The following is a 26,080-nucleotide window of genomic DNA, read 5'->3' on the forward strand; positions in this document are numbered from 1 at the left end:
ACTTGAGGGTCACTAAAGATATGGTAAACTTACCATGTTTGCATAGATCTAAACGAGCAGCAATGCTGGATTAGAAAAAAGCATTAAACTGTTAAACGTGAAGTAGAAACTTCTGTACTCTAGGAATTTCCAAGCTGGATGCTGTGCCCAGGGCTGGGAGGAGGTGAGGTCTGAACTAGACAGAAAATATAGCCGATTGCCATGTCCCTGGCCTTGATTATTTTTCTTCCAACCTTCTTGACAACCCAAGAGCTCCCCTAAGCTAGGGGGAAGAACATCAGTGTTCAGTCATTATTAATAGCCAAATGGAGAGGACTTGGCTTGAAGGGAGAAGGTTTACAAAGCTTCTGCCTTGCAGTATGGAGAGAAAGAGAGCATGTACACCCATTTGGACCAATAACTTCAACCTAAGGAGCCCTTTTCTGGCCTTGCTGTGTTTCTTTCCTGGCCACTTAGCTGGCTGCTGGGTGTGATGGACAAGCCTCCCATGGGAGCCCCTGGGCTCTCTGTTGCTCTCCACACCTGGAGCAGCCCTGGCTGTTTTGCTTGGTAAATAAAAGTGACACTCTGTGACAGCTATACCCCAGGGAAGGATTTAGTGGAGGTTTAATTGCCAATTAATCTCTTCAGAAATTCAAACAGAGCTTCAGTTAATGGTATGAGCAATCCAGGAAAGCATCAGAGAGAGGGATGCCTCTTGGTGTGTGGCAAAGAGAAGCTTCAGCCTCTCTGCAGTAGTTCTTTTCCAAGGTTGTGCCATTGCTCAATAATCCCTTCCTTGTTCATTACGAGCAAACTGCTATAACAGACATTTGTTTGCAGTAATGAAATATCAACTGGCATACGAGTAGCTCTCTTTGAAAGGCTATATAGTGCTTTTTCCAGGAATCCCTGGCTGCAGATGGGACCTCACCCAGGGTAACACCTAGCAGGTTTTGGGCACCAGATAGTACTGCTACATTTCAGGAAACACACAGTACTCCATCTCTGGGACCTGTGGGGACATTCATTTAATCACACAGAGAATTCATTGCCTCTGTGCTTACATTTTAAAAGGCAAAAAGAATCACTACAAATTTTAGCACTGACCTGCTTGGCACACAACACATCCCATTATGTGGGATGAACTAAGGTATATCCTTGAAAAAAACCCCCCAAACCTATGCTGTATATGAATGAAGGGATCTCATATATGCTGTGGATTTGAGCATTATTGCTGACTTCAAGGGATTTATCAGGTTACAGGGCTGTGATATTCATAGGAGTAAAGTTACCATGAGATCTTATAGCACGTGGGGTTAGCTTTTCCTCAGCCAGAACTGAACACATACAGTAGAATTGAAGCTGTGTTGAACCAGAACTGAACCAAACTAACTTCAGTTCTTACCTGACAACCCAAATAAGAACTAAATCCAATGTCTAATGATTCACCTGTGTGACCAGCAGTGTCACTAGAGGTAAGGGCAAAAAGAAGTGGCAATCCACATGCATGATTCTGCCAAACAAAGCATACATTCTGGATGTATGACATGACAGTTTGGTTTCTTTAGCAAACACGGCATCTGTTAACAGTCCTGTTCAAATTAAAAAAAATGTCTGCTATTATGTAACAGTTGATAATCCCCAATCTCCGGAGTGGTTAATCTAGATGTATGCATGGTTAAAACCTCTGCTGGCCAATTGAAATCTGACTTTCCTTACTACTTATTTGTAATCTTCAAGCAGAGCAATGACACTGTTGAATCTGTTATTGGTTAGGGTGTATTACAATCTTCAAGGACAGCACAAAATTTTGATTGGTTTGCCCTAAATCTAACCATTCTTCTCTTTACTTATCAAAAAGATTTGACTACTACAATTAATGAGTTGAAAGAAGTTGTTGAATATAAAAGAACTATCTTTTCCTAACAAGCAGTGCTACATTAATTAACAAGAGACTTGCCCAGAAAGCCCAGCACGGTCTCTATTGCCTTCTATCATGCACCTAATTGCTTTGTATCTTCTAGAGCACCTGGAAACACAGATTCCAGCCAGTCCCTTAATGGCTGAGGAGGGATGTGCCTGCAGGGGTGCAATGAAAGAACCTCCACCTGCACCAGGGTTGTAGTGACTTCCTCTGGCAAGAGGCTTCAAAGCACAGAGATGTTTCCTATAATGCCATTAAGATGGGGAGAGCCACATGGTAACAGCTCACATCTCCCCTGCACCCTGGAAAACACAAGCAAAACAGAGCTGGAAGCAAACAGCTTGGGCCGGCACCTGTTAAACAGATGAGAGAAGAGCCTGCAGATCCATATTGCAGTGCAGTATGAACAGCAAAGCAAAGCACCCCCCTGTTGGGGGACCTGGTTGCAGACTGCTTGGTGGCACAAGGCTGGGGAGAAGGAAGCAGAGCAGAGTGCAGAAGGTGCTTGGAAAAGGGGATTGATACATGAGACTTTTGTGGTGAAGGAAGGTATTCAGATATGTAGGAGAGACTAAAGGTGGGGGGAGAAGATGGGAGGTGTCTCCTCCCCCAAAAATAATGGAAGCTTAATAATACAACACATGGTGGGGCATACTGGGCAAGAGGAGATCTCTCTTGAGGAGGATCTTGGCAGAACTTATCAGGTCTGTGCCAGCTGCAGGAAGGAAGCACAGCATTGCCAGTTAATTATGTGAGGGGAGCCCTTGGCCAATGCCTCCAAAGGAACAAGTCGGTCTATGTGGAAAGGCCCGAGGGCAGGGAGGGAGGCTGCACCCAGGCACTTGTGGGCGGAGGGGCTTCCCTACTCCAGCCTATGCAGGGAGATTCCCTTTCCCTCAGTCACAGGAGAGGTGGTTCCCCAGCTTCATGCACCTGTGGGCACCACTGCCCCAAGATCTCAGTCACTGAATGCTTCCAAAGGTTAGTGAAATCCCTTGGTCAGCCTTATCTGATCAAATGATGGGAGTGGACTGGGTAATAATGCAATCCTGCAAGACAATTCAGGAGAGCAGAAAGATGCAAACTCTGCCTGTCTGAGATTCTGCTGACATGCTGAGCAGGCAGGCTCACCTGCTCTAGCCTACCAGTACCTTGTATGTCAGGCAGTCCTGGTTTCTGCCATTGCCCACTTCAGTCATAGAGACAAGCCTTCCAGCTGAAGCAGAACACAGGGTAGTGTCCTGCCAGTATGAAGGCAAAGGAAATGAGTGTCATCACAGAAGCCACTTCAAGGCAAGGTCACCCAACCACTGTTGGCTTCAGATCTCTACTTGTCAAAGGTCTTCTCCCACCAAGGGAGATAACAGCTCCGTGCAACTACTATCCTGCTAAAAAAAAAAAGGCTTTCCCCCCATCAGTCCTCCTCTTTATCCCTGTATTTTCACATGACAATAACTACTGCACTGTCTTTTCCATAGACTTCAGTATATTTTTGAATGTTAATCCACAAGCACTTTGAGGCATAAAAGCATCTCCACCTGTGCATTTTCTGTGCTGCCTATATAAATTGGTAATACACAGTCCTGCAGATCTCAGGTGATAGAAAGGGCTGATATGTCTAACAAAGCTGAACAGTTCCTCCAGGAGGCTGCCCAGGCCCAAGTAGGAGAGGCTGAGGAACATAGTGAAGGAGGAGAGCTCTCAAAGTTTTTAATGTAGTATTGGCACTGGACACCCTGGTTCAGGGGCTCTGCCTTCCTTTCCAAGAAAGAACAGGTCAATCAGCTTTCCAAAAGGCTTCTTGTGTTAAAAAAAAGCTTTATTTACTGCGTAAGATACAGAGATAAAGACACTAACTAGATTTAATTGATACTATGCCTTCCAGCAAGTTGCCTTCCCATTGCACAACAGGTTTATCAACAACAGAAGGCTAACAGAGCCCTGCACTAGCCAAGTCTTCCTCTGCATCTGATACTTCTAATTTAAGAGAGCCACAACTTTCTGCTATAGGATTTTCAAAGGACCATAGCAGTCACATGCAAACAGTCTATGCAAATACAAGACCAAGACTTGTGACAGTGATTCCCCATCCATCAGCTTAATTCAACCTTGATGGAGAGGGAGTTTCCACACTAATGACAAAGCTGTTCATCAGACAGACCAGGTGACAGCATCTGAAAGAGGAGGGAATAGCCTGGCATTCAGAGGGTGGATCTTCAAAAAGTCATTCTCTGAACTAGATAGGGGCAATATAGTTGGAGTAAAGAAGTCCCATCCGAGTGGCAGCTTTGGAAGAATGAGAGGGTCACAAAACACTAGCATGTGTTTCACAAGGAAGGGCTCTCTAACAAACTCATCCAAGATGTGTGCAAACACAGCCAGAAACGAGGCTCTCTCTAAATTTGATCTTAGAGAGAACAGACTAGCAAATCTACTTCTGATATTTCTTCCACAGATCTTTTATAACCATTCCTCACTACATTTTCCATTTTGGAGAGCACTGCCTTTTTCCATTTTTAAAAGTTTGCATTTTTATCTTTCTTTTTGAAAATTGGAAAGGCAACTCCAAGATTCCTAGTTTATACTGAAGAAATTCTCACCAATAGGTGGAGAAAGACTAAACTAATACACATACATGCCTTGAGTGTATCCAAAGGAAAACAGTTCATAGCTCTGCAGGAACTCCAAGAGGCATCTTGAGACCTGCAACTACAGGCATGGAAAGCTGATTCTGCCTAAGCTCTGTCAGAGGAGTCTATTTGGTTGCCTGCTTCATTTGTTGATTGCATTTGGAAATTAATCCTTAACGACCAAAGACAGCCTCTGGCATGCACCAGGATAAAAGTTTAGCAAACCTGTAAGCATGCACATGAGCAGCAGTAATAGGAAATCACTCACTAGTGGCAAATTTATGATTTTGAATATGTATTGAAGGATAAGAAGTATTACCTTCCTGCTGATGATACACCAAGCACAGAAGCTGGCAAGGACAGCTAGGTATTTCCCATTATAAATTCCCTTCAAATGAGCTACAATAAAGACAGTAGAAGACCAAGTATATCCAATTACATGCATGACTGGGGTACCTTAATTTCTGTTGCTTGTAATAGAATTGAATGAGCCTCCACACATTCTCTTCCAGGCTTGCTCCATGGATCCTGTGCCCCCTTACATTGCTACTGCAGGAAAGAAGGTTCTTTTGTGACTCCAGCTCTTATTGTGCAAAAGATTTTTTACTACATCAAAGCCAAGCAATTTCATGTTTTAGTTTTGTTCATGGGATGAAGCAAATGTACAACAAAAACCACACAAAGGAATAATTTTTTAATGGAAAGCTAGCATAACCAAATCAATTCAACCTTATCATGCAATCCTCCCTCTACATCACATAGATAACTTGCAGAGCAAGTTTTGCTATTTGCTTTCCTTTACACAGAGGCATGTTTGTGAGTGAAAGACTTGAGGAGGATTAAAGGGTACTTAAATCAGTTCAGATGGGAAATACATGCCAAAAACCCACCTTCCTTGACAATATCAAAACAGGAGGAGGAAGTGATAGACAGAAGCAGTAGTCTCTGTGACATGGAAGACAAAACATTTTTGCACAGAAAGCCCACATTGCATTTCCCTTTCCTCAGGAACCTTTAGAAATCACCAAGTCCAATGGAAGGCAGAGGCGTTTTACATAAGTCCTACTCCTAACTTTATTCTTGAGATAGGCAAAAGAGCTGCATGTACATCTCAGCAATGATGAGGATCTTTCAGCAGAGAAGGCAAAGAAAAAGAGTCCTCTTCCCTTTGGGCACACAAAATGACCATGTAAGCCTCTAGTAAAAACAGCTTCAGGCTTCTGGGTGCTTCCCAGAAAAAGTGTTGAACAAGCTCCAAAGGCATCCACCCCTCCCTGAGGACCTATAATGTCAATATCTGAAAACTGCACAGTACCACTGTCTCCTGTTGCACAAGTAGGCATGACCTTGGCACAGTCCAACACACATCCTACCATGAGACATGGCATATACTCAACTACCATGTTCAGGAAGGCATATACACCCAGGGGGGCTTTGGAAGCAGAAAGAGTTATGTCATCATCCTAAGTTTCCGTATCTGAAGGGTCCTCAGGAAGAAATACAGCACTAGAGGCATGGCTGTATTCATCCTTGGGCCAGAGATCAAGCAACCACTTCCATTTCTTAGGTGCCAGAGGAACAAAACATCCTTAGTTCTTCCTCTTAAATATTGTTATTCAGAAAGAGCTTTCCTAATCAGACCGGAGAAAAAGCCAACTGAAAAATAAGAAAGTGTCTTTTAACCTGGTTTTCTTAAAGTTCAAGAGTTAACCCAGAGCTTGGGATTCTGTCAGAAACTCATATTCTGATTCTCCATATTTACAGGAATTGGTTTTGGTTTTTTTCCCCCAAAAAATCTACTGGTAAGTACAAAAGCTAGAGGAGTAAGAATTCAGAACGACTACATGGACTACGTCTGGCACCAAAGCTGGATTTTTACAGCATTTCCTCTGCAACATTTACAATAACTAATTGCTCACTTGAATGTTTACAGAAGCTCCTCACATGTCATTGCAGGCAAACCACAACTTCACATTTAAACAGCATCAAAATGCTTGGTACATGCCTGTGTCTTTCATAGGTCATGCAATCAATTCCATTCCTTCTTAAGTATGTCCAAGGGCTTTTAAGTGTGTTGGATATTTTCCTTCTTCTGTGCTTGTCTAAACTGGAAATGTTTACAAACTTCAGTCCTGATTGGTAAACTAAGGCCCTCCAGATTCCCAATTATTTCTGAGAGTTCCCTCCTAAACTGAGACTCTTCTCAGCACAAGTTAATGATGTTGTGAGAGTGTCATGGTATTTAGCTCTCCCTCTCTAGTCACCTTTACCTTTTTGGGGGGAGGGGAAGCAGGCAGGTTGCCAGGCCCTTGAACAAGCTCTGTGCCTCATGGTTACTTTAAGCAGACTTAGGCTCAGGCTGCCATCACAGAAAAAAGCCCTGGATTCCCCACTGTGGTTCCCAGTTGTGCTTTCCGGCCCGTGTCTTCCCTTGCAGCCCCTGGGCAGCAGGTGCATGGCACTGAGGAACTGACACGGCCAGATTCTCTTCAGACAGGTCAGTTCAGTGCAGCTTCTGCGCTGGACCACTGTGTGGTTGTAGGGATTGCTTGCTACCTTTTTGCAGCTATCGTCACTTATCTTGGAGTTAGTTATCCACACTGACATCAATGTTTAATTTTACTTCTCCCCTCAAAAGGATTGTCCCACTTCTGTCGGGTCTAGAACACTTAAATGAAAGCCACTATATCCCTATTTGTTAGTGCCTGAAGTAGTCACCTATGCAGTACGAAAAATCAAAACTATAAAACGTAATTTAAAATATGTGTTACAAATGCATAAACAATCACCTTCTTATCACAAACTTAGGAAGTGTAGAATGGTTTCAAACTGCCAACATCCCCACAGAACGTTTTTCAAGAACACAGCTTTTATTGAAACTTCACTTGAGTTTCAACTACAAAAACATGACAGGTTATGTTAGCCCAATCCTACCTTACATCACACTAAGGTTAATCCTCCACTCAGCTCCCTGCTGCGCAAAACTCAAGAGGTGTGCAGGGGTGTGCTTCAGACCTGCTTGTCAGAAGTCCTCCTGACTGAACAAATACACTGGAAGCAGTTGTTGTACAAAAGTATGCAGTCATGCACATACCAGTGCTGGTATTTTCTGAACTTTTATCCAGAGACAGGTCTCACTTCATTCTTTTCCCCTCGTGTTTCATTAGATCAGCTACAGATTTTGCTTGGGCTGGCTGCAGATTCTATTTTGACCCAATACATCTTTGGACACTCCCTATTCCACTTCAGTTATACAAACACCCTCTGACCCAGCCCTCCTGAAGTAGTCACAATAAAATACCCATTTCCTGCCCCTCCAACCTGTTGAGGTATTTTTAGTTGAAATTGAACGCACATACCTGTGGCAGGTGAGGCACCAGTGAGAATGTGGGTGTGGTGAGACCTTTGCTTTCCTAGCGCCAAATGCTTCTGTGGCTTGTCATTCCAAATCAAGGGAGGTGGCCAGCTGTCTAGGAGTCACTCCTCTCAAGGAGGCTCTGTAACCTTTCACAATGAGTAGCTCTACTTCTCTCCTCCAATATTCTTGCAACTGCAGAGGAGGGATAGAGAATCTTTGATCCCATCAAGGGGCAAGACTGCTGCTGTTGCAGCCTGCCATATAGGAAAGAACACAGAGAGATGCTACAGACTCCAAGAAGCTATTAAAGCAAGCATCATGCTACTTCTGAAGGGAAATTACTCTGCCCTACCTCCTCCAGCAGTCATGTGCCCTTCACATCACCTTACAAGATTGGTTCAGGGCTGACTATGCATCCCATCCATTACGTAGCTGGGAATAACACTCAAGAGCTTTCCCAGGGTCCCAGGACCCTCAGAAGGATTTAAGTTTCCTTTGCTGATACTGGAACCAACCCTGTCCTGCTTATGAAGAATAAGAAATTTTGTTCAAGCACCCAGCAGGACAGAAGACCAGTTGGGGGTGTTCCCTTGCTCTGTGGGCAAGAAGCATTTGCATCCCCACCCACAAAGCTCACTCATTTTATTCCTCTCTCTCGGGTACATTCTAGGGCTGTATTCTCTTACCTGTGGGGTTTACTACCAAATGGCCCCACAGAATTACCATGTGGTCTATCTGGACTTCAGCAAAACCTTTGCCACTGTCTCCCATCGCATACTCCTGGAAAAGCTGCAGCCCATGGCTTGGACAGGGGCACCACTGTGCTCATCAACTACTGCAATAGTTTCTATTTTCAATCTAGATCTAAAAAAAACTATTGTGAACATTGTTTTTCACATAGCAGAAAATCCAGTTTATGAGTGGTTCTAATGGACATTAAATTCTCATGTTGAGTGATATAGAGGAGCTTTTCATTCTTCTCTGCCCACCAGCAGAAACATCCAGCTTGAAATTTTTAATTGCCAATGAGAACTAGCACTAACCTGGTTAGATATGAAGGTAAGTACACTTATCCCATTCTTGCAAGAGTCTACTTATATGGCATGGAACTCTGCCTAACACAGAGAAATAACTAGGGAAACAGAACTTCTATGATACCCGTTTTTCTTTACCACCCTGCTTGTCAGCAGCTTTCCTATGTTAATACCCCCCTCTTGTGTTCGTTTATAAGTACTACAAGAATCAGCAGCAAAAACCCCACCCAAACCCCAAACCTTTCCTTCTTATCATGTCAATCATTACAGATTCTGGATGGAATTCCAAGCAGTGAATAGCCTCCTGCCAAAACTGGTGCTCCTGTGCTGGGCCACTCTTCAGCTGACATATCTAAGGTATTGTCACATGTGAATTGCTAAGATTGACCTAAGAAAAAAACCTGGCAGAGCAAATATACAAACTGAACAAAACAGGTCAATGACAAGACAAGGAGAACCAGGTAGCTTTAAAATTAACCAAAATATATTTGGAGTTCTCCACATAACACATCTCTGTGAAAACTCAGTCACTTTTTTTAACTTTTTCTGACAGATCTATCTGACCCCAGATGCACTCAGTGAGATTGGGTAGTGAGACAGGCTGCAGCAATGCAAAAGCTGCAGTCACACTGCACTTCTTTGTGAATGAGCAGGGCCAGACCACAGCTGCTTCCAGGTCCAGACAGTCTCTAATGATGTCTCTGAACAGAAGACTGGTACTATGGTACCACAATGGTCCAAGCTCAGTCTGTAGCTGGTAAAGCAGAAGAGAAGTTGTTTTCCTCATGGACCACCCAAGTTCACATGTAGTTTTGAAAAAAAATCCACTGGAGATAGCCTGGTAGACCGTTTTTGCCAGCTCATATAGCCATGAAGAGAAAAATAAAAAAGTCTGTTTGAATATCGAATTAGAAGGCTTTTCTTTTCTTCTTTTTCCCACCTGCCACCTTATTCCTGACACCAATAGCTTCTTCTGTGTCATCATCGTTATCATTCCGAGATCGCTTCTTCTCTCCTTGCTCCCGCAGCTCCTGCAATGCAATCAATAGATTGACCAAGAGTTCTGGCACCTGAGGAAATTCAGATTACAACAGTGAGCAGAGGGACAAAAAGTCAGCACCCACCATTCGAGCAATTCTCTGGGCCTCAGCCACACGCTCTGTCAGCATCATAACTTCTTCCTCTTGCATGGGGAACGCTGGCAGCTTTTTGCCAATCAGGTGTTCGATGCGCTGGAATAGCTCCACATCATACCTGCGAGAAGACAAGACACCAGATTGAATCAGCCCTCCTGAGAGTGCTTCAGCTGTCACCACTCATAGAATTCATCCTTTCTCTGCAGCCCACAGATAGATTGTGCTGATGGTCTCACAAGCAACTCAACTGCATCTGAATGATGCCACTGTTTGGGGTGGCTTCTCTGACTTATTCAGCTCGTCTCTGTTCAGAAGGATTTGAAAAAGACTTCTTCAGACAAACGGTTCAGTAATTATAAACACCCCCTGCAGCTACTTAAGCTGTATTATATATTATAAAAACGTATGTATGTATAACAATTCAGTTATAAACAGTTCTGCTCATTACATGACTGCTTCTAGAATTTCTCTAGACCTTTCTCCCTCCCCACACTGGGCTTGGAATTCTCTCCCCTTTAAGTAAATAAAACCAACTGGCACCTCAAAACAAAAAGTAGTATTTTCTTCTCACCCAGGATGAGGTCAGATATTTTCTGCTCTGAAATAGAGCTGGAAAGAATAAGTCTGCCAAATTTTAACACTTACTGTGTGACAAAGGTGATAGATTTGCCAGATCTTCCAGCTCGAGCTGTTCTCCCAACACGATGAATGTAATCCTGAAAACAATTTTCTTGGTAAGCAATAAGATATGTTCACCAAACACAGAACAGGTGTCATGGTAAATCAGCCTACACAATTATTCTTTAGGAAAGAACAAGAAAATGGGGAGAAAATACTCCAGGATTAAACACTCAGGACCATGTGCAGCATCAGAATTAGAGAAGATGCTGGCTTGTTGCGGCATATCTTTGGTTTTAACATTTGAATTCTTCTCTTTCTAAAGGTGAAGACCAACTCCATTTATTCCAGACTGCAGGACAAAAGTTGCAATACATGACTTTGCTGAGACTTCAGTATCACTTCCTTGGAAAGGTAATATTCACAGTGAGCCCATGCCTGCATTTTCAGTCTTAGCATCTAGTGCTCGACATAGTCTATCTTCCAGAGACACTCTCAGACAAGTAGATTTAAATTTGGCAAGCACAGTGAAAGGGAGGGTGATTGAGAATAATTTGGAAGAGCCTGAGTGTCTTCTGTTAATACGGTTCTAGGCTGTTTTCCAGGTTTTATACTGCATTACAGAAATTAAAATACTCCCTTCTCCATACAGTATCTGTGGAGAAAGAATCACGAGAAAGGACGTGTTCTGTGACAGGGCTAGATGAGAAAGAAGAGCACAAAAACTGTAATAACATCACTTAAGCTGCTGCCACCTCCATTTTTTTTCTTTTGTTTGTCCTTTTACAACACTAAAAGTAGTTCTTTGAAAGATCATGCTTTCTTCTGTTTGCAAGGTATAGTATCTTCAATCATTGTAAGCAACAACAGCAATTCCTGAAATGCATGTTAATGGTATGCTTTCTGGAACCAGGCTGGGAAACAATCACATCCCTGATATAATCCTATACTTTCTATAAGACAGTAACTCACTTTCTTTTCAGTTTGCTGTACTTCTGTGATATGAAGGTGAAACATAATGTAAGTCACCTTTCTTGATCAAATGCTCATTGAACATAATGGGAGAATTTTTTTTTTCTTTTTTTTTAAAACACAGTTTAAAATATGAAGGCAGACCTGGATCACAGGAACACATGAGACTAATAATATGTCTAATAATAATAAAACTGTTTTCAAAGCTCTTTAATGCAATATGGCAAAACGCATACCCCGAACAGAAACGCAAAGACACAGAATGTTCGTCACTTCCCCTCTTCACGTATGGGATCAATTCTACAATCCAGATGAGGCCATCCAACCAAACTGAGATACCAACTCAGCTGCAGAGGCTGAACTACACCTTCTAATCTACAGAAGTGTGAACCAGGTTTCCAATCAGAAGAGCAGAAAAAAGACGTCTTTGTTCCTTTGTCTACCTTCACTATGTCCTGGTGACCAGAAGCTCTCAGCAGACACACAGACAAGCTTACCTTAGAATGCGTAGGGATATCAAAGTTTATCACCACATCTACATGGGGTATGTCCAGACCTCTGCTTGCAACATCAGTAGCCAGCAGAATAGAACGTGCCTTTGCCTTGAACTTGTTTAGAGAGCCCAAACGTTTGTTCTGGAAGAGGACAAAAAGGGAATGAGAGAGTAACACTCATTCTAGTTAATATGCTCTTGTTGAAATACCGGCACAAAAGAACCAGGGGAGAAACTACTCAAAAATCTCACTTCTCTAATTTCTTTTTGAAATATTACAGAATCAGTGGCAGCATTCACATTAGTTAAATCTTTAGGGATCAATCTAGTCCACTAGCTGTGAAGTACTCCTTCTGAAAGGTAGCTGTGACTCAGTATGGTGCTGCCCATTTCCCAAGCCACAAGTCTCCTGTCTGCTCCATTCTGTGGGGTAATGCCCATACCTGACTCATCTGCCCATGGAGAGGAATGGCAGTGAAACCCAGGTTGCGGAGCAGTAGAGCAGTCCTTTGAGTATTGTTACAGGTACTACAGAATATCATGAAAGAGTTACCAGCTAGTTCATTCAAGATATAAACCAGGTAGCTGTCCTGTAACGAAATAGAGAGAGAATTTACCAAAAAAAAAAAAAAAATCACATGTACGACATTAAAGACTAAGTCTAAGCCACAGAAGATTACAAGATACTGGGCAGATGTGGGAAGAAGACGACAAGACATAATGAGAAAAGGGAAGAAACAGAAGTGGCATTACCTTAAATTTTGAGGGGATGAAAATGTAGTACTGCTGTAGTTTTTCAACTGTCTGATACTTGGAAGAAACAGCACATTTAACAGGATTCTTCAGAGCAGCACGCTGGAGTTTTTGAACCTGGTAAGATCACTGTAAGTTAGCACTGGATGGACAGAGATCTTGTCAGAAACCTGTATTAATACAGTTTAGTCAACAGGATAGCCTGATGGAAGAACTAAAGCAGAGTACTCTGCTCTCACCTTCTTGGTCATGGTGGCAGAAAACAGAAATGTCTTCCTGTCTCGAGGAATCACTTTTAGTATCTTATCCACCTGCAAAAAAGAGATAAGGAAATGGGAATACTGAATTATTATGAGCACCTAAGACACAAGCGTCCCCCAAATATAATGATCATCCACATGAAGAGTAATGCATGTGCAGACATACAGTAGGAACAAATTTTTCCTCTTCTAAAGGGAAGGTGTAGGCTGATAGCTTGTTGACAATTAGGCAGTGTGAATTCCAGAAGTCCAATAACAGTGCAAATATCAGGCAAAGTTTCTGCAGGAATGTGTGTGTGATTGTGTTCTACATTAACTGTGTCCACATCAGGCACTCCAGAGAAATCAGTAGATTTCAGAGACAAAATGCCTCCTACTGTCTTGGCAACGCTCTGCAGAACTCCCCTATGTTCTACTCCCACCACAGAATTTCATGCAGCTATCAGATCTTAGTTACAATTTGCTCATAATTTCTAGAGAACAGTTCAGTGTTTGCTATGTGACTGTATGAAGAGATTTTAAAGGGACTCATCTGGTGTTCCAAACTCTTTCAGCAGATTCCTACCTCTGTCTCGAAATCCATGTTAAGAATCCGGTCAGCCTCATCCATCACTAGGAATTTCAGAGCACGTAAGTTAAAGCCCTTTGTGTTCTCCAGATGATCAACCAGACGGCCAGGGGTTGCTACCAACAACATCATGAGAGCAAATTGGATTAAAGCAAAGGAAAAGAAAGATCCAAACAGGCAAGACAGTCATTCATTACAGAAATGGGATTCTTTGCTCAAGAAAAGTAAAGGCAGATTGCTTTGTGGGAGTAACTCTTTCATAGGACATCTTCAGAGAGTGTTTTGAAATAAGACTAATGGAGTCAGACCCTCAGAAGAATGTCCTCCCCTTAAAAAAACACAACACACAACAGACCGTAAATGAGCTACACTGCAATGGATGAAACCAGGATTTAAAACATTTGAGGAGAATGAAAAAACAAGCCAAAGGAGGTCTTGCAGGAATGCTTTGGAATGAGCTTGTAGCAACAAAGTTATTGGTGTATACTTTAGAAACATTAGCAAACCAATACTGAGATTTCAGGACAAAAGCAAATGAAAGATGTACTCTAACAAAACCTTCTGGCTGTCTGTCTTTGGGTAACCGCAGTTTGATAATATTAACACTCCATATCCCCCGCACATTAACTTACCAATTATAACATGTGGTTTCTTGGCTAAGGCCAGAGATTGAGACATTGTGTCAATTCCACCCACAATAACAGCTGCAGGACAAACAGAATATAGTGAATCCCTCAGTGTAGCACCAGTCAGCCACAGGCACTATAGTGTTTGCTCCTACTCCTCACCATCCACAACTCTGTACAAATGAAAGACTACTTATTTTTATGAGAATTTATAAGAATTCACTTTATTTTAGCATACCTGACCTTCCCAGGCCTCTTATGCCATACAATTAAGTCCTTACTTGCCCCAGGTATTTTATTTTCACAGGCAGAATCTATTCCTTGCACCTTAACTCAGCTAGAAAAATCTAGAAATTCTAAAAATACCCATAAAGCTATTATTATTAGTAGTAATATAATAATAATAATAATAATAATGAGAGTATCTAAAGAATCCATACAGACAGTCTGAAAGAAATATTAAACTACATCACACTACAGCAGGGAGCTCTATGCAATTTCACTGGACACAAACCTAATATTGAGAACATTCTCTTCTACTTCCATCTTTAACTGTTTAGACATAAAATGCAGAAGAGCTGCAGATTTCTCCTTGACTCTATGGTCTTTCCATAGAGTCTTTCTTTTGCAAACCTGATACCAGATCTCTGTCTTCCAGTATCACAAGCTTTTCTTACTTTTTGTTCAACCCTCCATACAAATCCTCTATTTTTAACTTTGCAATCCTGACCTGACTAACTTTAGTCTTCAGGAAAACTGGTCCAATACTAGTAAGTTACTTACTAGTTTGGACACCGATAGAGGATCCGAGAGCTTCAAACTGCTCTGAGATCTGAAAGGCCAGCTCCCTTGTTGGTGTGAGGACAAGAGCAAACAGCCGCTGAGGTGTTTCCAGCAGTGCTTGAAGAATGGGCAAAGCAAAAGCTCCTGTTTTTCCAGAGCCAGTTTCTGCCAGTCCAATGACGTCTCTGCCTACAGGAAGCAGCAAGGAAGGCAAAAAACTGTTACACATCTAGAGCAGAGAAAGAAGCCTTTAAAGTACTATGCAATAAAGCACAAGAATTCCCTAAGGACAGAGAAAAAAAGGAAGACACACAACGTAAAAAAGAACAAGTGGTCAAACCAAAGAATTTCAGAGCAATTATGAAGCATTTTTAGACTGTGATTTCATTTGTACAATAATTACAGTCTCAATACTCAATTCTCTAGTTAAACTTCTGCTAATATACAGGGTTTCATACAAACTTTAAAATAAGCTTTATTTTATGATGTCTCAAATCTGCCTGTCAATTTACAGCTTAATGGCTCTGTCTTGATATTCTAGTCCAAACGCTGTCTGTTTACTGACTTACAAGGAAACAGACTCCAGTGTCTGATATTTTGGCACAGGAGCTACAAGACAACAGCACTACCAAACTCACATTTCACAAACCACAACTGTGCCATTGATTAATGAATCTAAATCAGTTTGCAGCAGGAAGGGTTAGAACAGCAAGTCCTTTGCTCCTTTGCCCAAAAACTGTGCAGGCAACAGGGTGGAATTCATCAGTAGAATCCATTATGACCTCCTGAGCTTGGACAGCTCAGAAGAACATGCTACCAACAGGCCTTACACTGGAGACAACTTCTCAGGAATGCAGTCTTACTTTTGGTTGGTTTTACGGCTTCCCCCCCCCCCCCCCCCCCCGCCCCGAGAACCTTATATGTGGAATAAAAGAGTCTGACAACAGTTAAGTACTAGGACAGAGTAGATACTGAAAGTTTGTTCCCATTCTGTCACTACATTGTTCTGTTCCTGCTTCACAGTATTTTAGGGGCTTTTGTTTTAAAATAAAACACTTCTAGAGGCAGAAATGTTTGCTGAATTCAGTAATTTATTTTCTTTTAATTTCAGGATGCTTAGAGAAAGTCACTGTAGTTTGGTTATGACTCATTACAGAAATCTAATTTCAAAGAATTGCCTGCTCACAGCAAAGCAGATCATACACGCTACGGAATCAGCCAAAGTATCTCCAGTTTCAGATGCACACACACTGTAGGTCTCTATCAGAAGAGGCACAGTCCAAAACCTATCGGAAGCTTCCTGCATATCCTTGGGTATTTCAGAAAGAAAATTATCAATTCAGATTAACAGTTCAAATGATTCATAATAATCCTATTTAACACAGAGTGTCAGAACTACACAACAAGAGTGAACACTCAAGAAATCATGTTTGTACCCACTTGAAAGTTTGGATTGCAGGGAGTTTTATAGGATAATCTAGTATTCCAAGCTCCACCTGAGTAGGGGACAGAACGAACACAAAGACTACTTCTAAACAGAGATCCTCAGTGATGAAGAAGCTGGGACACTCTCATCCCTGACCCTTCTCACTCAGCAAAATTCATTCACATAGAGCTCCTGGGACATTCTCTGATTCAGGATCAAAGAAGCACACTGCTCACCTTGGAGAGCCACTGGAATAGCCTCAACTTGGATCTTTGTTGGCACCTTCCATCCTAACTGGTCACAAGCTTCACACAGCACATCTGTCACTCCCTGCACATTAGTGAAAAGAGAAAAGGGAAACAGACATCCCCAAGAAGACATAAATTAAATCACAGACTAAAGTTAAATACATGCTGCAACAGAGCCAAGCTTGTCTCTAGCACAAACCAACCCCATCAGGCCCCCAGTTCAACCGAGATCGACTGCCCGCACGTGTCCGCCCGCCGCGCACACGGCGCTGCGTGGGAAGCTCCCCACGGCCTGAGCTGCGCGCCGGGGGCGGGACGCTGCTCCTCGGGACGGGAGAAGAGCACCGGGCGCAGAAGCGGCTCTGTCCCAACCTCACCAGGTCCTTGAAGCTCCGCAGCTCTTCCACCGCCGCCTCCGACTCCGTCTCCGTCCCCGCCGCCGCCCCCTCCTCCTCTCCCGCGGCCATCTTGGATCGTCCCCGCCGTGGCGGCGCAGAGCACGCTGGGAGCTGTAGTCCTCCTCGCGGTGTGATGGGATTTGTAGTTCCGGAGAAAGAGCCTGCCGGAGCGGGCGGATTTACCCTAAACTCCGAGAGGTCTCCAGGGAAGGGGGAGTTACGGATCTACAGGCACCTGTCCTGGGATAAGGGCACGCTGAATTGGCTGTATGAAAACGTTCCTGTTCGGCATTGACCGCAAGCTCAGCGCTGCACTGCTTAGGCAGTGGGTGATGGTGCTCTGTGCTCACACATTCTGCAGCTGGGAAAGAACAACGCAAAAGGAGCTGCTAAATATACAAAAATACAAGAATATATATAAACTTACATATGTAAGACATATAAAGAGCAAATTAACTTCTTCAGAAGCGCTGGTATGAAACATTTTGAAGCACTAGAGAAGGGAAAAGAAAAGAACTGTCATTATCCCACCTTGTTTTCCTGTTTATGGTAATTGGCAGTGTGAATTTTCGAAGTGCCAGAAATACAAAATAAAGTGAACTATGGCAACTCACAGCATAAAATGAGAGAATAGGGGATGGGAGTAGATGTAAACACTCTCCCAGCTCTCTTGACCACTGCTGTTGTGACTCAGGCCTGCAAGCGCACAGTGAGAGGTGAAAAAGGTGATGCATTTATTGACCTTCCAGGGAGCGCAGCATCAAAATATCATTTCTTGATGGAAGTTTCTTGGCTCATTGGTTTCCATGTGCTCTGGGTGTAGCCTCTGATCTGTGTCCCAGTGCTGATTGCAGCACGGCAACCTTGCAGCTAGGTGAGTTTCCTTTGTTTTAGGGAAAAGAAAGATAACCTATGCAAGAGCTCAGGCTTCAAAAGGACAGCAGAGCTGGCTGCAAAATGAAACTCATGACTGAATGTCTGAGCAGGCCTCCCTCTCTCTGGGAAGGCTATCTGGGTGTGCTCTCAGTGGAAATGCTGATATATTTGGGCATGTATCACTGGATTCCAAGCGTGGCATTTCCTCTGCTCCCAGAACAATGCGGAAAGTGAGAGAAGATATGAACAAACTCTCTGCATGACAGGGAAAGGAGAGGAAACCTGAAACAATTCATGGGCAGGAGTGGAATGAAACTTCTGCATCCCACTGTGCTCAGGAGCAATGATTTTAAAATAATAAATTAAAACAAACAGCAATAAGCACCCCGTGTAGATGCTAGTTGTGACCACGTTTCAAAAATTACAGCAGTCTGAGCTATGAACTTGCTATATATCATTAGTGCTAAAGGCTGAGCCTGGCCAGTACTTTGACATGAACCCTTGTAAGGGTCACTGAGATGCCTCAGGAAATGGAGTCAGGGATGTGACAGGAAGTCACTGCTTGTTGAACTCATTGCCCATATAATATTGTGCTGTTGTGGTGGGGAGCAGGGTGGAGCAATTTTATTCTGGTGAAACTCCAGTTTATGTAATTCCCTTTTGTAAATAGATATGTTTGAATGAGAGTTTTCTCCTGTCCTAAACTGCTGTTGGGAGCATTCATGTGTGATAAAATATATATGCAACTTCTAAATAGTAATTCCCTTTTTGTGCTTTTCAGCACAGGACACTGTAGATTATACAGGATTTAGAAATTTTCACTCCAGGGCTTTTAAGCTTGGCTTTTGACCAAATATGCTCCTAGCTCTATTGCATGTTACAGCTCAATCTTCCTTGGGGGGGACAGGGTGAGAGCATCTGCAGCAGACGAATTTTAGTGCGGATACAATGTCAGCTATTTCATGAGGGGTGCATAATAAGACAAGGTGGACAGTGTGTACAGTAGGTCACAGTTAGTGGTAATTGGTCCTATCTACCCACTGAAATGCCCAGAGAGATGCTATTAGGATATTCTGGTGAGGAAGATCTGACCACCTCCTGCCCTGTCTGCTGACAGATCAAGTGTAGCTCAAGTGTGAGAGTGCAGCCTTAGATTCACAGCAACACCTGGCTTAGAAGCTGTCCAAGAGCACTGGACAGGTTTTGGAACAAATTAAGTCTCGCAGCTCCTCTGTTTTGTGTAGGATTACAGATTGTCAAGCCCAAGGGCCCCACTTTCTGCCTGAGCCTCCCCTTGGATTTTTGTAGCAAACAAACCTGGAGAGGGAGTGGCTGAGAAGAGAATGTTGAACTCAATTACACTCTCACAGCAGCACTGTGCAACAACCCAAATCTTGACTTGGAGTGAACAATTAGCCTTGGGAAAAACTGAACAGAAGCATGATTGTTTGCCTTTGTGGCTGAGAATGGAAGCAAAAGTATCTGATTTGTTCTCAGCTGCAGAAACAGTGGCTGTGATTGCAGTGCAGGACTGTGCTGAGCAGAGCAAACCAGCCCTGGTGAAGCTCTAAGCTATCAACTGCAAATCCCTCTGCCTATCAGATTGGTTCATTTAGAGCTGTTCTTGTGTTGTTTCCTGTGTGGACAAAACTGCATTGCCAGAAAACTAGGGAGTGGGTAGGATAAGTATATGTTACATAATTTTCTCTGTGATGATAAAACCAGCCATCTCAGAAGCACATTAAGGTTGTAACTGATCTGACAGAGTTAGTTGGTGATAAGCTGAAGCATTAGGAAAAATTTTGCATTGTGTCTGCCTTGCATAGTGTGCAGTTCACACTCCAAAAACACACTTATGGGCTGACATGGAAGTACCTCAGTGTTTGCATGTCAGAGACCAACATCCACGGTGTACATGGGCAATGTGCATACCAGCATATGCATTCACACAGGCATAAAAACATACACTCATACACTAATGCCAGCTGTGTGTGGCATGGAGCTGATGACCCCACTCTTCATCCTTGCCTTCTGAACTGCTCGTATTGGTCCCTGGCTTCAATGCCAGGGAATGTCAGTGCAGAGAGACACTGACACAAAAGTGCTTCATATTCATTTAATCGAATCAGCAGTGTGTGTGTTCATTTCTGATAAACAGGCACAGGTATTACAAGCATCTGAGTCACACTCTTAGAGACCAAAGCTTTTATTCTTCTGATGTATGAAAACAAATGTTGATGTAATGGGAATAAGAGACAAAAAGGGCAAGGATTCAAGCTTTGTGAGATGGAGTCTTGCTCTTCCTAAGAATTTGTGTAGGGTTACAGAATTACATAGTGGGTTCTTCTGATCATTTTGATTCATGCCTGTGCAGGGAAGATTCCCTTATCCACTGGGGCATGCTTTTGGAGGTGGAGTTATCTCTGCATTAACTCTTTTAGTTGCCTCAAGCTAATTTCAGGGTCTCTTCCTTGTACCTCTTCCAGATACTGACATGATCCCCATCATCACAGTACTTGAGCACTTTTCAATATTTGTCCCAGAAACATTTTTGTGAGGTAGGGAAGTGCTACTATCCCCATTTTTAGACAGGGAACTGAGATACAGAGGGGTCAAAAATCACAAAGGGCATATTTAGCGGACCAGTCACTTAAAACAGGGTCCCACTCCTTGCTCCTGCTCCTGCTCTGCCACTGAATCATCCTACTCCTCTGTACCCCTCTTGAGTATTAGTACCAGTATATATTTCTCTAACATGAAGCCTTCCCTGGGAAGCATTGCTAGGAGTATATGTAGTTCTCCATGAGTGCTGCCTCATTCCTCACAGATAATCCACTATGGGTCTCACAGGCTGCTTGACTGCATGGAGAATGGCACCTCCACCTCTCTGCTGTGCTCTTGTCACAGCTGGGCTCCAGCTCAGACCAGTAACAGCAACCCACGCTTCCCTTCCTGCTGCAAGACTTGTAACTGCTTTCTTCTACCAACGTCCTGAGGCAGACTGATCCCAGGGCCACTGACCTGTTTTTCTCTCTGCTTTGGTTCCTAAGATCTGTTGCCATTGGTTGACGATGTTTCACCTATTTTATAACTACCAGCATTGAGGTCATGCTTTCCTTTTCTTACAGGGACTTGCCCTCTCTCACAGCCAAGTAGCAGATAACTTGCTCTCACATGCCACAGACTTGCTTTCACTATAAGAACATCTGCCTTCCTTTGGAGCAGAGACATCCTTTTTAAAGAAAGAACTATATACACCCTTAAATACAATATCAAAACCTTAAAATAATCTCATGTAAATAAATAGAACACAAACATCACAATTTGCAGTCTGGAGAGGTTTCTTCAAAAGAGATAACAAATTCTGGCCCTGATATTTCACCCTAGGATGATGAACCATCCATACATTCTGTCATATCTGAAGCTGCTTCTTCCTACAGCCTTTCCAGATGTACCTTGGTAACAGGACTGTACTCTATTGGAAATTGGCAGCTGCTGGACTTTTAGGGTACCCCAGTCCTTGTACCACTCATGGATTTGTAACTTGTTTACAGACCAGGTTCAGTCAGCACTAGGTATTTCATCAGCCTTCCGACCCACTTCTTTTTGCTGCTTTGGGGAAGCAGAGTTGGGCAGATGGCTGGGGAAACATGGGTCTGAGGAACATCCACCTACCCCAGCCTTCAGGTTCTGAGATCTGCTGCTGTGTCCATCATAGTCCATGTGTCCATCATAACTTCCAACTTGATTCAGGTGTCTGCTGTCAGTTGGTGGGGGGTGTGTGTGTGTGTGTGTGTGTGTGTGTGTGTAATCCTTAGCTTCCTATCAGGAAGGAGTTTGTGTTCAGATATAGATAAAGCACACGAGATGTGTGCACCTGAGTCCACCAGCACCACAAATTTTACCATAGCAACAGGTAGCAGTGCTAATGGTCACAATTAATAATGTAATGTCTCCAAACCCATTTTTAGTATGAGCCAAACACTGTTTCAGCTGGATGGTCTCTGGATCTCAGCAGTGGTTTTAGCACCCAAGTTGAGTCCCCTTGTGCATGGGGAAAACTCTGTTCTGGACTCAAGAAGGTCACAGACTTCATCCATTGCCCTGGTGCAGGTCTCGAGGTTGGCAGCTAGCTTCTGGATTTTGGCCTTCAGCACAGCCTGGCTTACTTTTGTGACCTCCTTTGTGTATTCTGGCACGAGGAAGCTGTGGGAGCCGCAGAAGACCATGAAGCAGACAGAGTTGTACAGCGAGATGGAGGCCCTCTTCTCTGACTGGCACAGTGTAGGGTCTCCCGGGCCCTGCCCCCGGCGAAGGAACTCCAGGCAGCCAAGGATTTCCCTCATCTGTTTCCGACAAGTCATTGCAATTTCCTGCACCTTCCTCACCTCCCGGGAGTTGCAGAGCACTAAGGAGAGGTCGGACGTGATGCTGATGGCCCCCCCAGCAGTGGCCAGGCCCAGACCCACAGCTGATGCCAGGAGAGAGGCTCCCAGCGTCACTGGGCTCAGGGACAGCCCCAGGATGGCTGTGACAGCTCCTGTGGCAGTCAGGGTGCTCCCGCTGACATTGGCAATCAGGGACCTCTTGCGGAGCTTGTTGAGTTTATGAGCTGCCTTGTGAAGGTGAGCGATTTGGCCACGTAGCCTCCGCCTCTGATCCAGCAGTGCTATGTGGAAGTGATGTGTGGGGTCTAGCACTTGCGGAAAGGCAGCACTGTTTCTCTCCATGGCTTCTGTCCAGAAAAAGAGAAGTCTGGGTTGTGATTTTTGTCAAAAAAACCCCATGAGACGTGCTCAGTCTGGACTATCATTTCAGGGATGGCATCCAGCCAAATTTTTGTTGCTTCACCCAGCTACAAGAAAGGTTTTCCATCTGCACACACATGCACACTCACGTGCACACATGCACACTCACGTACACACACGTGGTCATATGCACATGCACATTTAATTACACATTCCATTGTAACTTTCAGACAGAGAAACTTCTATATGTTTTTCTTGTTCCCTGCAAAGACTAAAATATCTTAAGGGCTGGGGTCAGAGGTGCTATTGCCATTACCTGTGTGAAGACACAAAACATCTTTTCCAACCCTGGGGACTGAAATTCCCTTGGGATTAAGTGACTCAGTGCCCAGAGTAGTGATACTGCCAGAACTAATGTGTTGCCCCTGTGATGGGATTCAGAGAATCTGCAATATACAAAGGCATCTTTTAAAAGAAAGGTCAGGCTCTAAGGAGGTAAAAGCCACCATCCCAGGTTTTTATTTAGGGGTGATTTTCCATTAAAGGAGGACAGAGGGAAGTTGCTGAGTGGAGTCAAGGTCTGGCTTTTCCATATCGGAGGTAAGCAGCTCACTGATGCCTTGGATGGGTATTGTGAACATCCTTCCTTTCTTTAAGTCTAAATAACTCAAGGTCCTGCAGCATTTTTTTTCTATTGTAACCTGGCGTCAGGGTCTGGACAAATATGGGAATCATTGTTCTTTGGTGCTTAGTCCAACCTGTGATCATGGATCTCCAGTGACAGCGGCAGAGAGGCCTATGAACCTTGTTTAAAAGGTTCATGAAGAGCACATCAGAAAAGCAGGCCTAATTTTAGTGTACACTCCCTTGAGGATGGGGGAATGGGAAATGCAGGGGCCTGTGAATAGAAAAGGCTTGAAAACTGCTGGCAAACCTCCACTGGCAAGATAGCAGGAGATTGTCATGCCTTCTAGAAGGTGAATTTTCAGAGTTTCTGTACTAGGTGGTGTCTGTTTGCTGTCTTTGTTCTTTGTCACAAAGGCAGAAAGAAATGAGCATTTTCAGGTTACTTTAGGACTGCAAAATGCTTTACAAAGGAAGCTAGCATCCTTAACCCTGCTTAGAGGGAAACTGAGACAAGAGAGTCAACAGGAGTGATGTAGCACCACCAGTTGTCTGGTGGGAGCAGAGCTTCTGTTCTTCACAACACACTGCATTGTGCACAGAGCTATGCTGCCTCTGCACCTTGCAAGGTCTAGCCATAGGGCTAAAAAGCTCTTTGCAGTCCGTAATGCCCTTATAACCAAAAGAAGTTTCTGTAGCAGAAAGACCCTGACCTAGAGCCAACTGAGCAAAACTGTTCATTGCTGCAGTCACTTTTTCACTTCTAAGTCTTCTGTACTGTGTGAACTGGAGGTATCTGGTCCCTCACAAAGTTTTACTATATAGTTTGGATCCTTGGGGCTTCATTCTGCAGAATCCCAGTGTTTCAGAAGGAGAAAACTTTGTGCCATAAATACTTTCCATCCTGAAGGGTGTGAGTATATAATTCTCACTGCAATTTTTCACCCTTCTACTTGCTTGTCCTAATCCATCTTACACAGAATCCTTTAAGGCTTTCCCCCATGCCCTTCGGAAAATGACCCCAGTCTCTCTTGGTATCACTGGGCCATTTGAATCACTTGGTACATTGTACTTTTCTTAGCTGGGGGCAGTATCCTATTATTTTTACACATGGTAAGAGATAAAGCTGAACGCACAATGACTAACACTAATTTAAACGGATACCAGCAATAAAATGAACAATGAGCGTATCACCAATAACATAACAGATCAATATGATGATCATTATATATATCAATTCCTGTAGCCTCTTAACAATTTGTTCTGAAAATTTAATTGCTAAGAACTCTCTCAGGTAACAGCAGCAACCATCTCACTGCATTAGTAGAACAGTCATTCAATATATAGCATAAACCATGTAGTGATGCATATCTTTTGAATACACTAATTTATACCAGCACAAAGGAAAATAAAAGCAACTCTAGGTCTTAGAGAAAAATCTCCCCAATAATAAAGGTATATATTAGTCCAAAACCTGCAAACGCTTTCCTAATACAGTACTCGGAGAGACTCCAAAAATTACTAGTTCAAACTTACCTTCAGTTTCCAGCTGACCTCCCAAAAGACAAATTTTGATCTGTTTCTGGAGGAGACCAATTTATAGCTCCCACGGACCAATTGCTGCAACAGGAATGCTTTGCCTCATACTGGGAGTTTGCCATTTCCTGTTCTCCCTTGTGCAGAAGGATGTGACACACTGGAAAGTGACCTGCAGGACAGCGAGCACACATCATGTTCAGGAAATGATCCCTGCGAATGAACATTGTGTGTTCGCTTTTCCTGAAGTGTAAGGGAAAAAAAAAATAATAAAATCTCAGCCTATTCCTGGCACTGAGCTAGTGCAGTCATTCCCTGCAGAGAACTGTTGCCTTTCCTCTCCCTGAAATAGCAACTGACTTTACTCTGTGCTAGAGCCGCCAATTGCTTGATGACTGAAGTTTCCCCCCACCACGCATCTAGAGCCAGTGGGGCTATCAGCCAGCCAGCTACTCCATTCAAGACCAGTGTACTTTTAAAATCCAAGCTCTTTGAGACAACTGTGTGTGTGACTGGCTGGAGCACAGCAGTCACTCCATAAAAGGGAAGCAGTTCCACAGCAAGGCTGTTGCTCTAAATTCCCATCCCTTCTTCTCCTCAGAAGACAAAAACATGCAGCATCCTGCAAAAGGAGTGATCTCCCTGTGGTTTTGCTCTGTTTCTTAACCATAGGGCCGGTTTTAATCAAATAAAGATTTTTGGATGGAGTCAGGAAGAAAAGCTTTTTGGATGGCACTAAGTGGTGCAGCCCTCCTTAGACCAAAGTGGCATGGGTCTATTGACACAGGGCCTGTGGTGCTGGGGGACTGTGGTACTGGTGACATTTCATTTGTGCTTGAAGATGGGTCCTCTACTTTGCTCCTTGGCGGATTCTTACTTTTCAGGACTGCTGTTAACAGGGAACCTTTGGCTGTGCCCTAGGGTTCCCCTAACCTGTCTAATCTGAAAACTATGTAGCTGTCACTGAGTGGTGAGGATTTACTGTTGAATTTGTGAGATGCATAGCTGGAGCTGACCTTAAAAAGGGACAAGAACTGAAAGGCTACAGGCAGGGAGAGGAGAAGGCCGGGATTATTAATTTCAATGG

At 43.5% G+C, this 26,080-nt stretch overlaps 2 protein-coding genes across 2 annotated transcripts; both read right to left on the minus strand.

Moving 5' to 3' along the window:
* Positions 1 to 7,387: 7,387 nt before the first annotated feature.
* DDX47 (DEAD-box helicase 47) lies at positions 7,388 to 17,290 on the minus strand. Its single transcript, XM_027721265.2, has 12 exons — positions 17,189 to 17,290; positions 16,800 to 16,893; positions 15,138 to 15,326; positions 14,361 to 14,432; positions 13,726 to 13,844; positions 13,140 to 13,211; positions 12,901 to 13,017; positions 12,591 to 12,737; positions 12,152 to 12,289; positions 10,710 to 10,780; positions 10,053 to 10,182; positions 7,388 to 9,959 (listed from the first exon to the last, which is right to left on the minus strand). The coding sequence occupies exons 1-12, from the start codon at positions 17,276 to 17,278 to the stop codon at positions 9,837 to 9,839; spliced, it is 1,362 nt and encodes a 453-aa protein (XP_027577066.1). The 5' UTR covers positions 17,279 to 17,290; the 3' UTR covers positions 7,388 to 9,836.
* Positions 17,291 to 20,275: 2,985 nt separating this feature from the next.
* On the minus strand, positions 20,276 to 25,040 carry APOLD1 (apolipoprotein L domain containing 1). The gene is made up of 2 exons (XM_027721267.2): positions 24,994 to 25,040; positions 20,276 to 22,820 (listed from the first exon to the last, which is right to left on the minus strand). The coding sequence occupies exon 2, from the start codon at positions 22,813 to 22,815 to the stop codon at positions 22,075 to 22,077; it is 741 nt and encodes a 246-aa protein (XP_027577068.1). The 5' UTR covers positions 22,816 to 22,820; positions 24,994 to 25,040; the 3' UTR covers positions 20,276 to 22,074.
* Positions 25,041 to 26,080: the final 1,040 nt, after the last annotated feature.

This window comes from Pipra filicauda, unplaced genomic scaffold (assembly GCF_003945595.2).
Source record: "Pipra filicauda isolate LSUMZ 115617 unplaced genomic scaffold, ASM394559v2 scaffold334_size1588553_pilon, whole genome shotgun sequence".
Taxonomy (NCBI): Eukaryota; Metazoa; Chordata; class Aves; order Passeriformes; family Pipridae; genus Pipra; species Pipra filicauda.

Coding starts and splice junctions, on each gene's coding strand:
- DDX47 (XM_027721265.2), bottom strand. CDS start 17,278: ATGGCCGCGGGAGAGGAGGAGGGGGCGGCGGCGGGGACGGAGACGGAG. Junction 13,212..13,725: donor ACATGGATTTCGAGACAGAG/GTAGGAATCTGC, acceptor TCTTTTTTGCAG/GTGGATAAGATACTAAAAGT. Junction 13,018..13,139: donor CTGCCACCATGACCAAGAAG/GTGAGAGCAGAG, acceptor TGATCTTACCAG/GTTCAAAAACTCCAGCGTGC.
- APOLD1 (XM_027721267.2), bottom strand. CDS start 22,815: ATGGAGAGAAACAGTGCTGCCTTTCCGCAAGTGCTAGACCCCACACAT.